The sequence below is a fragment of the Phacochoerus africanus genome, chromosome 4 (assembly GCF_016906955.1).
Source record: "Phacochoerus africanus isolate WHEZ1 chromosome 4, ROS_Pafr_v1, whole genome shotgun sequence".
Taxonomy (NCBI): domain Eukaryota; kingdom Metazoa; phylum Chordata; class Mammalia; order Artiodactyla; family Suidae; genus Phacochoerus; species Phacochoerus africanus.
Genome location: NC_062547.1, coordinates 82,252,296 through 82,265,903, shown reverse-complemented (window position 1 = coordinate 82,265,903; position 13,608 = coordinate 82,252,296). Strand labels below are relative to the sequence as shown.

General features: G+C 39.4%; 1 protein-coding gene across 2 annotated transcripts in view; it reads right to left on the bottom strand.

The window, feature by feature from the left end:
• The window catches only part of FCHO2 (FCH and mu domain containing endocytic adaptor 2), a 131,366-nt gene that overhangs the window by 58,257 nt on the left and 59,501 nt on the right, over positions 1-13,608 (bottom strand). For both annotated transcript variants that reach the window (XM_047778081.1, XM_047778082.1), the window contains exons 9-10: positions 4,044-4,088; positions 1,799-1,871 (exon numbers count right to left, since the gene is read on the bottom strand). In XM_047778081.1, the coding sequence (XP_047634037.1) occupies positions 1,799-1,871; positions 4,044-4,088 (118 nt within the window). The remainder of the gene's footprint in view (positions 1-1,798; positions 1,872-4,043; positions 4,089-13,608) is intronic.

The window sequence follows — 13,608 nt, the reverse complement described above, 5'->3', positions numbered from 1 at the left end:
CCAATGTTGCAAAAAGAGATGAGGGTCCATTCCCTTAGCAAAATACCTGCCTTACAATGCTTAAAAAAAGACATTTGCAGGAGTTCCCGTCGCGGCGCAGTGGTTAACGAATCCGACTAGGAGCCATGAGGTTGCAGGTTCCGTCCCTGCCCTTGCTCAGTGGGTTAACGATCCGGCGTTGCCGTGAGCTGTGGTGTAGGTTGCAGACGCGGCTCGGATCCCGAGTTGCTGTGACTGTGGCTGTGGCCGGTGGCTACAGCTCCGATTGGACCCCTAGCCTGGGAACTTCCATATGCTGCAGGAGCGGCCCAAGAAATAGCAAAAAAAAAAAAAAAAAAAAGACATTTGCAGAAGAGACAGTAGCTATAGGCATATATACCATTTTGCAAATACTCTTATTTTGTTAACCAAAAACCACTAGGGAAGGGGAAAGAAACTGACATTCAGAATGGTAGCAAGAGTTTCTCCTCAGATGATAAGCATGTAACCAGGGAGGAGCCAAGAACACCCAAAGCACAAATTGTTCCCTTACATTGAAAATATGTGAGAGTTTTGCTGATTATGCTAGAGAAGCAGGGATTTTAAACAAATATTCAGTCAATGTTACTGGGTCAACAAATCATCCAAGACTTTTGATTAGTGCCCGCTTCAGTCTAAATGGGTTGAATAGGAGTTCCCATCGTGGCGCAGTGGTTAACGAATCCGACTAGGAACCATGAGGTTGCGGGTTCGATCCCTGTGCTTGCTCAGTGGGTTAACGATTCGGCGTTGCCGTGAGCTGTGGTGTAGGTTGCAGACGTGGCTCAGATCCCGCGTTGCTGTGGCTCTGGCGAAGGCCAGTGGCCACAGCTCCGATTCGACTCCTAGCCTGAGAACCTCCATATGCCGCGGGAGCCGCCCAAGAAATAGCAAAAAGACAAAAAAAAATTAAACAAAAATAAAAATAAATAAATAAAAAATGGGTTGAATAAATTAAGCAAAAAAAAGTTACTTTAATTCCAATTTGGCTCTGGTTAATCATGGCTCAATGATTCTCAATCCCAGGTGTGTAATAAGAATCACATGGGCTGAGTTCCCTGGTGGTCTAGTGTTAGGACTCAGTTTTCATTGCTGTGGCCCAATTCCTGGTCTAGGAACTACAATTCCACATCAAGCCACTAGTTTAACTGGCCTGAGGCAGGATCTGGCAGAGATATATTTATTTTAATTTTCCAGGCAGTTCTAATGTGTAGCCAAGATAGAAAACTTGATTTAGCTAATAATAGCTTAATTTCTTGCACACTATTTATACTTTGTATACCAATTTATTTTTAATAAAAGGTAAATGAAATTTATATACTTTCATCTAAAAATGACAAACTAGTATAAATATTTAAAATATGTTAGGGCTTTTTTTTCTCCCCCATTTAACATGTTTGACTTATGTACTCATATATCACCATGCTTAGAATTGTCTTGAAGGATCTGCATCAAATTGTTGACCATGGTGTTTTTCTTAGGGTATTAAGACGAACAATTTTTAGTTTTCTTTGTATTTTTGTTTAATTTTTTAAAACATGCATGTATCATTTTATAAAATAAGAGCATCTTTAAAGTTTCAAAGCTTACACCTTGAAATCTTAAAATAATAAGTTAATACTTTTAACTAAAACTAGAGAAGCTGGCAAATGTTTTTAGAAAAGTTTGTATAACACCTTAGACAGTTATTTCCAAAAGAATTTTTTCTTTTCAAATTCATACAAGAGCCCTTATTCTTATTTATAACAGAAATGGTATTGAAAATATTTAATATACTTACACAGACTCTGCATCCTTTTCCTTTTTAATTATTCCTGGTAAACCAAAAGTCATTCTTTTCCTTGGTTTTATACCTTAAAGATAAATATATATTGTTACAGAAATACAACTGTTCCTGGTAAGTGTATTAAACTTATGAATGCATCTTTTATCTTAACACATAATTTGTTGTTACTTAATTTGGATGAAAGAAATAAAAATATCAACTGCTAAACCCTAATATTTAAATCAGAGTCATAGATGGTTTAGATTTTTCTTACATTAATATAACATAGTCTGTTATTTACCAAAAAATTAAACAGAACATACACTTGACTGATTCACTTTTTCCCTCCTAAGTCTCTGATAAATCACATCAGGCAAAATATAAGCATTTTCAGATAGCTTAGAACTTCAAAACAGTACATTATTCCCTGAATTAGATTTTCTTGTAAATGCAGGTCAAATCATATTTCCTATATAGAAGGCCACAAAATATAAACATGTTATTTTAAATAAAAAGATGACACAACAGGAGTTCCCGTCGTGGCGCAGTGGTTAATGAATCCGACTAGGAACCATGAGGTTGCGGGTTTGGTCCCTGCCCTTGCTCAGTGGGTTAATGATCCGGTGTTGCCGTGAGCTGTGGTGTAGGTTGCAGACGCGGCTCGGATCCTGCGTTGCTGTGGCTCTGTGGCTCTGGCGTAGGCCGGTGGCTACAGCTCCGATTGGACCCCTAGCCTGGGAACCTCCATATGCCGCAGGAGCCGCCCAAGAAATAGCCAAAAAAAAAAAAAAAGATGACACAACAGATCCATTAACAGTATAACATGGGAAACTTATAATACGGTATTCTCTTGTCCAAATGTTATCTGTAATATAAATAATGCTGTAAGTGGACCCAACCATAAATGAGGAACAAATATCCTTCTTTTGCCAAATATGGCAGTTCTTCCTCTTTCTTCCACATGACAAATTGTTTTTTTAAAAGTCAATCATGCTATCAATTGTTAACAGAATTCAACACTGAACTAGAGGACATGTAACCTAACTTCTCACCTTATAGATGAAGAAACTCAAAAGGATAATTTGTTTATTTTTAATTTGGTATTATACAACTAGTTAATTACTACAGCCAAGATTATAATTCAGGTATCTTAGAATAAAGTACTTGCTTTCATGCAAAACTAGCTCCTTAAACTATATATCTGTAGAGCATGTTATAATATTTAAAAATAAAACATATTTTTATTCTCACAGTGTATTATTATAAACATCTTAAAATAAATTTTAAATTCCTTTACACCTTTGAAGAATTTTTATTTTTTTTAGGGCCACAAGCGCAGCATATGGAAGTTCCCAGGCTAGAGGCTGAAGTGGAGCTAAGGCTGCAGCCTACGCCACAGCCAAAGCCATGCTAGACCAAATTGCATCTGCAAGCTACACTACAGCTTATGGCTATGCTTGATTCTGAACCCACTGAGAAGGGCCAGGGATGGAACCGGCATCCTCATGGATACTAGTTGGGTTCAATTCCGCTGAGCCACAATGGGAACTCCCTGAAGAATTTTTAAAGTTTAAATACAGAGAATTTAAACAATTACTGCTCTTAGTCAAAAGTCTAGGCTTCAGAGCTCTTGAGTGCTCCAATAATAACCTCATGCACAAAAGCAAAATATCTCTACAAATTCTCACACACGTCTTGGAAAAAATAGAAGACTGCTTTCAAATTATTTCTAGCAGCTCACAAAGTGAGATACATAAAATATGACAAAAATTGCAGACATCTCTTGGGTTTCATACTATGAAAAACATCAATTTAAATAGGAAGGGTTGAGGACCCTTTCTCCAAGTCAAATCATCACCTATTTTGAATGACAGTAACATCAGCATTAATGCATAACCTTATTAATTACTGAAATGTCACCCCTTGTAGAATAAGCAGTATACATCAATACATAGTGATGAGTTTCATATTTATGACATTAGAATGTTTAAAGATGGCTATCAATGGAGAAAACAATCTCAATGTATATCTGAAAACAGACACATTTATTTAATCTTTAAAAGATATATATTCTAACACACTAACATTCCTTTGGGCAAACCTACTGTTTATTAAGTAAACATTAATATCTGAAGGCCTTCAAACCACATTCAGATTTTTTACGTCACTCCAAAGACATGCTAACACCAATGGACAGCAGCCCCTCTATCTGTTCAATAAACAAAAGCTCGCTGCCACACATTACAACTAGTCGACTTACCTTCAACTGCACTAGCAGGGTCACATTCTTCAAATTCAATAAGGCCTGGAAAAAAAAAGTACTAGTTAAAAAAAAAAAATCTGGTAGAAAACAATCAGATCAGATCCCATTACATCTTTATACCTGTTCCAAAAAGTGGCCCAGTGTTACCTAACAGTGTTACATAAACATCAGAAAATCATTTAAAAATCAAATGAGCCTAGGGAGTTCCCTGGTGACACAGTGGATTAAGGATCAGACACGTCACTATTGTGGCGTGGGTTAGATCTCTGGCCTAGGAACTTTCTCATGCCACAGGTGTGGCCAAAATTAAAAAAAAAAAAAAACCTAACAGTGAAAAAAACTGAGATTAGCCTATCATCATGATCACAATTTACTAAATACTCTTTATACAGAATACCGCAGAGTTGGAGAAAACAGATTTAACATGCAGTTTCCGCTTTCAAGAAACTTGCTGTACATACAGTTGAGAGAAAATTGTATCATAAGAGGCAGCTGCTGAATTCTTGGTTGCGCTGGTGGGAAGAACAGGAGAATCAAGGTAGTAAATACTACTAGAATGGAAGCCTGGGACCCCTGTCTCGTTCACCACTGTCAACTAGCAAATAATGCCTTCCATAAATATTTGCTAAATAAATAAATGAGTTAATTACATACTAGATAATGGTGATGCTCAATCATAACCCAGATTAACTATATAGCAGGTCAAGGAATTTGAACTGTAGTTTGCAGGCAATGGGAAGAGTTTTCATGTGAGAAAGTGAACACACACATCCCTGCAAAGTGGTCTTATAGAAAAATTAATTCAGCACTGCTATGAGGGATAGGCTGTAGAGAGGGAGATAATGATAAAATGGAAACCAGCCGAAAAAACAAAATAGTCCTGAAATGACAGGTCTGCTGAAACTAACCTTAAATGCTGTAATGTATGGTATATTTTATCCATAAAATACCAAATTATTTAGATACTAAAGTACCAAAAAGTATGGATTACTCTACTCAAATCTACCCAAAGCTAAATATCAGACTAAAACATTATGTCCCACCAGATTGTCATCTTAGCCTTGTTTTATAATATATAAATTTATACAAGTCCAGCATTTTTTGTGAAATAATTTTCTTTTGGTTGCGCTGTGGCACATGGAACTTTCTGGGCCAGGAAATCATATCTGAGCTGCAGGTGCGTCCTATACCAAGCTGCAGCAATGCCACAGGCTGCAGATAAACCCCCCACCCCCTCAGCAGCAACCAGAGCCACCAGAGAGACAACGCCAGATCCTTAACCCACTGCGCCACAGTGGACACTCCTGTGAAATGACTTTTAACTAATGGTAATTGGACAATGTGCTACATCAAGAAATTTTAAAATACAGCTTAAAGTAAAGAGTAGGTAATAGAGGGTTTCATTACTGCTCCTTCTGAGATGTTAAGCTTAATATAACTGTATAAATTTGTCACAGTTCTCATTGATCATTCCATCAAAGAAACCACTAATGAACAAGAAAAAAATTTCTCCTGAAGTAGGAACATCTAAAAATATTGGTTAAAATGTCCTTCTTGCCCCTAAATCGAAGATTTACTTCCTCAGTTCCAGGTTCTATTCAAATAGAGTGGATTAACATTTAGAGTAAGCAGAATAAAGAGTCAGAAATGTGAGTTGGTAAATAAGGCCCTAATCAATTAACTAGCACTATCTTATCTATTTGGGGCAGTCTTATGATATATATCATATGGCTTAAAAAACAATTACACTGAACACTTCCATCCAAGAAATTCTTAGTCAGAAAAAGGCCTAATTAAAATTTTGAGGACTTCCAAGTCCCTTCTGTAAACCTGGAAGCTAAGAATTCATTAGACAAAAGGTAATGAGCTTGTTCTTAGAATCTTTTAAAGACCTATATTAACTGTTTACAAAGAGATGAGAACTGAAAAATCAGTAAAGGTAAAGAATTTTAGTAGTATGTGCATCTGATAAACAGCAACATTTTGTTTGGTGTAAAAATCATAAAGAATGAAAAGTATGTACCTAAATTACCAACAGCTTAATGTATATTATTAGTTTTATCACGTACTAATAAAGCTTGAGAGAGTATAACCACTCTCAAAAAAAAAAAAAAAAAAAAGACAACAGAACTGTGGTTAGTCCAAAGTTTTCTTATAGTTACTGGGGCACATCATTTGTGCCCATTAGCTATTTACAGAATTGCTAATACTCAGGCTATGGGCTTATTCTAGAGAACAAAAAAAAAAAAAAAACAAAAAACACCAATGCCAGAGAAACTGCATTATTTATAAATATTTTTAAATGCAGCATCTAGAAAAACTTTTACATCACCTTAGCAAATACGGTATATAGTCTTTTAAGATCTTTGGATGTCTTCATACATGTGGAAAGAGCAAGGCATTCCTTAACCCTCTAAACATCAATTCCTTTAAATAAAATTCTACATTTTTCTCTCAAACATTTTTGCTATACCAGACATACCTTGATTGATTTGCTCTTTATCTTTTTAAACACCCTCTTAAAATCCATTTGAAATAGAAAAATATCTGATGAAAATAAGCTATTCAAAATGACGTTTTTGAAACATTAAGATGCCGAATCCTTTCAAATTGTATTTATATTAAAAAAATTTTAATTGAACTCCATCCACACATAAGCTTTTCTTTTAAAAATAGAAATACTAACAGTTTCTGGACTAATAAAACTAAATATATGCCCTTAAAAAGAAACCCATTAAATCATGCATGAAGATTTTCTTTTTCAAATGGCATATGCTCCACATGCCGCTTCACATGGCAAAGCTTTGCGTGCCTGGCTCAGTGCCAGTTGACAGCTCAGCTGGATATCAATACACATTCTGACCCCCCTTGTAGAATGTCACTTCTGAACTGTTTCACAAGCAGAAAGTTTATTCAGCATCTCCCTCAAATGCAGTCCACTGCCCATCGTTCTGCTATTTAATCATAAGACAAGTTACTTTTTTTGACAGTACCAAAGCCAGAGTGAGAGTCAGAAAGAATAGTGTGCTACAAATGGAATTTCAACTGTTTTAGGCTCAATTAATTCTGTTGTCAAAATGAATAACTGCTCTTAGTGCTTAGATTCTATGCTGGGCCACAAGGGCAATTTAGTTTGTAAAAGCAAATAAGACCATTTGGGCTGTCTTCAGATGCTCTTTTACACATTATCTAAAAATGCCATCACGAGTTCAATTAAAGGCAAAAGAAATTAAAGGCAGACCTCAAGGAGGGCAACAATCCAAAGCAAAACAATTCTTATATATGATGCTTTAATCCTCAGGTAGGAATGAATTATTGCTAGCAAAAGAAAAAGTCAATAACCTAAACAATTCACCCAAACCTAATTTGGATCAAAACTTTTAAGAAATGTTACAGGAGGAAAGAATTTAACAGTAATCCTTAATCACTACATGTATTTTGTGGAATAAGGCAGAATATAAAAAATGTGAAATATTTAATTAACAGTTTTCATTGTTTTGGAATCAATTCGAAATCTCACGAGGTTCCCACATGGTGCAATGGGTTAAAGATCCCGCATTGGGAGTTCCTGTTATGGCTCGTTGGAAACAAACCCAAATAGTATCATACCATGGGAATGCGGGTTTGATCCCTGGCCTCACTCAGGAGGTTAAGGATCCAGTGTTGCTGTGAGCTGCATTGTAGGTCGCAGATGCGGCTTGAATCTGGCGTGGCTGTGGCTGTAGCCCCAATTCAGCCCCTAGCCTGGGAACTTCCATATGCCACACCTTCGCCCCCACCACCCCAAAGAAAAGATCCAGTATTGCCACAGCTGTGGTGCAGGCCACAACTGCAGTGCAAGCCTGGGAACTTTCACACGTCATAGGTCTAGCCAAAAAAAAAAAAAAAAAAAGTAAATCTCAGGCCACCAATAGGGAAAATTTGCAACTTTGTCTAGTTAAAAACTCAAATAAGAAATCTGGGCTTAAAAAAAAAAAAAAAGAAAGAAATCTGGACTACCCAAATCAAGTATATTTCTGCATAAAACCACAGAAGACTGCTTCTAATCAGAAGCCAAAGTAAAACATACAAACATGCCCAGACCCCAAAGTCTAACAAAAAGTGATGGGTGAGGGTTTTGAGGAGAGCGAGGGAGAGAGAAAAAGAGACAAAGGAAGGAATAAAGGGAAAGAGAGTATGGGAAGAGTGACTCATAAACAATGGGAGTCAATGCCATTTTCAGACTTGCTCCTGGGCCTATGAAACATAACACGGCCACATACCTAAGAGACTGGGATGATGAACAAGACAAGCTAACATGAAAGAGAGCATCAGGGAGTTCCTGTTGTGGCACAATGGAAATGAATCTGACTAGTATCCATGAGGATTCAGGTTCCACCCCTGGCCTTGCTCAGTGGGTCAGGGATCCAGTGTTGCTAGGAGCTTTGGTATAGGTCGCACACACAGCTCAGATCCCAAGTTGCTGTGGCTGTGGCTAGGCCAGCAGCTGTAACTCTGATTCTGTAGCTCCGATTTGACCCCTAACCTGGGAACCTCCATATGCTGCAGGTGTGTCCCTAAAAAGACCAGGAAAAGGAAAAAAGAGCATCAAACGCTAGTTGGTGGTGGTGGCATAGGGCACAGAGGCTTGAATCTTGGTTTTGCCACTTGCTGTTGGCTGATTACCTTGGACTAGTTACTTAACTCTTTCTGAATCTAGGTCTTGTTATTTTTATGAATGATATGAGGTAATAATACCTTTTGCCATATTTGCCTTCTCTTTCTCTCTCTACATATACTCATTACACAGTTTTTTTTTTTTCTTTTTTCACTTGCTAAATCATCTGAAAGTAAGGTGCAACATCAATGCTACTTCACTTCAGGAGTATTTTTTTTTTGGCCTTTTCTAGGGCCGCTCCTGCAGCATATGGAGGTTCCCAGGCAAGGGGTCTAATCGGAGCTGTAGTCACCAGCCTACGCCAGAGCCACAGCAATGCGGGATCCGAGCCACGTCTGCAACCTACACCACAGCTCAGGGTAATGCCGGATCGTTAACCCACTGAGCAAGGGCAGGGATCAAACCCGCAACCTCATGGTTCCTAGTCGGATTCATTAACCACCGCGCCACGACGGGAACTCCAGGTCACATTTTGAAAACTAAAGTTCTGGGGATCCACAGGGTCCATGCTAGATATTCAGTAAGTCTAGACAGTTCTTTTCCAATTTTACTGCACATACAAACTGCCTGTGGATCTTATTAAAATGCAGCTTCTGATTCAGTAGACTTCAGGTAGGGCTTGAGGGAGTCTGCATTTATAACAAGCACCCAGTGATGTAATGCTATAGGTTCTCAATAATGGCTGCACATTAGAATCAGACAAGTTTTGAAACATGGTGATACCAAGGACATGTCCCTTACCAAGTGACATAGAGAGATGGGATTAAGATGGCGGAATAGAAGGACTGCAGCTCAACTTCTCTCCTAGAAACAACAAAATTTACAACTAAAGGCTGAGCAATCTTCAACCAAATGGACCTGAAACCTTAAAAAAGATATCCTACTCCAGAAGACAAAGAGGAGGCCACATCAAGAGGTAGGAGGGGCGATTACACGGTATAAGCAACCTCATACTTCCCAGGTGGGAAGCCCCACAGACTGGAAACCCCACAGCTGGTTTACAGAGACTCACCTACAAGAGTCAGAGTTCTGAGCCCCACATCAAACTGCCACGTGTGGGGATCTGGCACGGGGAGAAAGAGCCCCTGGAGCATCTGACATTGAAGGCCAGTGGGGCTTGTGTGCAGGAGCTCCATGGGACTCGGGGAAATGGAGACCCCATTCTCAAAAGATGCACACAGACTTTCACCTGCACTGGGTCCCAGGGCAAAGCAAAGTCTCCATAGGAATCTGGGTCAAACCTGACTGCAGTTCTTGGAGAACCTTCTGGGAAAACGGGTGAATGTGGCTTGTTGCAGGGAAGGGCATTGGAAGCAATGCCCTTGGGAGTATTCAGCAGCATGCCTTTCTCTGGAGGTAGCCATTTTGGGGAAATCTGCCCCACCCCTCAGTGCTGAGAAGCCCCAGGGCAAACAACAACCCAGGTGGGACCACAGCCCCGCCCCTCAGTAAACAGGCTGCCTAAAGAGCCCCCAGGCACACAGCTGCCTCTAATCCCATCCAGAGACAAAGCCCCACCCACCAGAGGGATAGGAATCAGCTCCAGCTACCAGGGGCAGCATCAGTCCCTCTCATCAGGAAGCCTACAACAAGCCAGCACCCCTCCCCCAGACCAACTTCAGCCACAAGGGAGGCAGACACCAGAAGTAAGAGAGGCTACAACTCTATTATCTGTAAAAAGGTCACCACACCAAAAACCTATAAAAATGAAATGACAGAGAACAACTCAGATGAGGGAGAAAGAAAAACCCCAGAAAAACAGCTAAGTGGTCAGGAGATTCTCAGCCTCCAGAAAAAAGACTTTAGACTGTTGATGCTGAAGATGATGCAAGACATTAGAAATAAACTGGAGGCCAAGACGGATAATTTACAGGAAACACTGAGCAGAGAGATTACAAGACACAAAACAAACAAGAAGAGATGCAAAATACAATAACTGAAATAAAAAATTCATTAGAAGCAGCCAATAGCTGAATACAGGAGGCAGAAGAACGAATGAGGGAGGTGGAGGACAGATTTGTGGAAATTATAGATGCAGAACAGAAAAAAGATTGAAAACAAATGAAGAGAGTCTCAGAGAACTCTGGGGCAATGTTAAATGCACCAACATCCCTATTATAGGGGTGCCAGAAGGAGAAGAGAGAGAAAGGGCCAAATGACATAAAAATTTCTGAGATAGTGCACTGTCTGTAAATTTTTGTTTCTTTTTGCCTTTTCTAGGGCCACTCCTGCAGCATATGGAGGTTCCCAGGCTAGGGGTCTAATCAGAGCTGTAGCTGCTGGCCTAAGCCAGAGCCATAGCAACATGGGATCCGAGCTGCATCTGCAACCTACACCACAGCTCATGGCAACGCCAGATGCTTAACCGACTGAGTGAGCTAGGGATCAAACCCGCAAACTCAAGGTTCTTAGTCGGATTCGTTAACCAATAAGCCACAACGGGAACTCCTGTAAATTTTTTAGTATGAGAAAGAAATAAAAAGGAAAGGTTGGCGATCCCGTCCTGGCTCAGCGGAGACAAATCCGACTAAGAACTATGAGGTTTCGGGTTTGATCCCTGGCCTCGCTCAGAGGGTTAAGGATCCAGCATTGCCATGATCTGTGGTGTAGGTCGCAGAAGCCTATTGGACCTGGTGTTGCTGTGGCTCTCGTGTTGGGTGAGCAACAGTTCCTAGCCTGGGAACCTCCATATGCCATGGGTGCGGCCCTGAAAAGATGGGAAAAAAAAAAATTTGAAAAAAAAAGAAGAGGAAAGGGAAAAAAATTTCCATGAATGATTCTCACGTGTACTCAAGGCTTGAGAAGCAGTAATGAGGCAAACTTAGGAAACATGGTCTTAAATCAAAGAAAAAGGTCTTTAACCATGACATTTCAGTCACTGTAAAAAACCTAAATTTTCCTCTAATTCTCCAAACACAGCGTATTGGCACTGAAGTACAATCTCCTCCTACATCCAAAATCTGACACTACCTCCAGACACCCAAAACTGAGTCATGTTTTCACTTTCCGTGATCCTGACAAAAACTTCAGGGAGGGGTTCCTATCATGGCTCAGCAGAAACAAATCTAACTAGTATCCACGAGAACGCAGGTTCGATCCCTGACCTTGCTCAGTGGGTTAAGGATTGGGCGATGCCACGAGCTGTGGTGTAGATCACAGACAAGACTAGGATCTGGTGTTGCTGCGGCCGTGGTGTAGGCCGGCAGCTGTAGCTCTGATTCAACCCCTAGCCTGGGAACTTCCATAGGCCGAAGGTTCGACCCTAAAAAGCAAAAAAAAAAAAAAAAAAAAAAAAAATTCAGGGATTATACTCCACTCACTATGATCTCTTTTCTCTGGGAACTTCCCCATTTACAAGTGGTAGAAAAGCCAAGTTCAGACTACATGACCTGGTCAGAACTGATGAGACTAGAAAGATCACCCCAGCCCATGTTTACCTAGATCAGAACTGGTATAGAAAAGGAGCAAAAACCTGGATTAATTCTGAGCTGTGGCTAATATTAATTACTGGGAGGTCACCTTACATAACATACACCTGGAAAAGCAAAGAAGGCCACTCTGCGGAGTTCTCTTGTGGCTCAGTGGGTTAAGGATCGTGTTGTCACTGCAGTGGCTCAGGTACTTAGTGTTCCTTACTAGTCTGAGTTTCCTTCTGCCTGGCTATATTCCTCATTTTGGATCCATGGGATACCTCAGTTTCTTTCGTATAAATTTCCTTTTAAATTCAAATTGATTTAACTTCTTTTACATACTGCAAAAAGAACTAAAACCCCGTCCTCATTCTTATGCATGGGTAAAAATGTAATCTGCTTACTTTTTTACTTCTACTTTGTTGCCAGTGTTTATACATTGAAGATTTTTTTAATACACTGAGTATTTTTAATGGCTACTTCAAATTAATGAACTAAGCTTTCCTTAAAGTCTACTCAAAAGTGTTTAATCTTTACTTCACAATTTAGGATTATTGTGATGATGACCAGTTACTATGCTGTGATAGACTGCACATGTAGTTGGTGCAGGATGTGAGATTAAATGATTTCTGAATCCAAAAAGAACAGCACGATCAATTTTTTGAAAAAAAATTAGGTATTATTATAAGCTACACAATTCTAATGTGTTGTGGCATACCTGCTACTATACCACACAAGAAGTACATTCTCTAACAAAGGGGAAGGCAAAGGTTGTCTGTAAAAAGTCAGTAAATATTTTAGACACTGTGGGCCTTAAGATGTCATAACTAGTGACCTCTGTTGTTGTACTGTGAAAGCAATACATAAATGTGTGACTGGTCAAATAAACTTTCATGGACATTAATATCTGAATTTCATACTTTTATGGATCACAAAATACTGTTCTTCTTTTGATCTCCCCTCCACCCCCTGCTGCCCAGTTCTTTGCTTACAGGCCTCAAAAAGAGACAAAGCTCAGTCTGGTTCAATGGCCATATTTTGCACATTTCTTCTCAAAAGTACATAAAAGACAGTCATTGTCAGGAGGCATATGCATCCCACAGAGCTCAATGCACTGTCCTAGGTGGCCAGGACACAATAGGTGGAGGTCTACTCCTACATAAATTGAAGGTTTTTCTATGTTATTTTCCTTGCAAGTTCTCCTCTTTTACTCTCCTATTTGTGCTCATCTACAGTACCCTCCTCACTAATCATTTATCCTTCTTTTCTCCTTCTCTAGTCATTCCCACTTATTGTCAAATAGAAAAGCCAAGCAATCATAGCAAATTTGGTGTGGTTGGTGGGTCTTTGGCCTTCTTAGCTACTTTTAATTTTGCTTTCTACACAAGGATTTCTGCCTCTCTGAATTTAAAAAACAAAAACAAACAAAAAAACTCTTTTGTGGGGGAAGTGGTAGGAGGCATTATTTATAGGTTTAACATTATTTTAAAGCCTT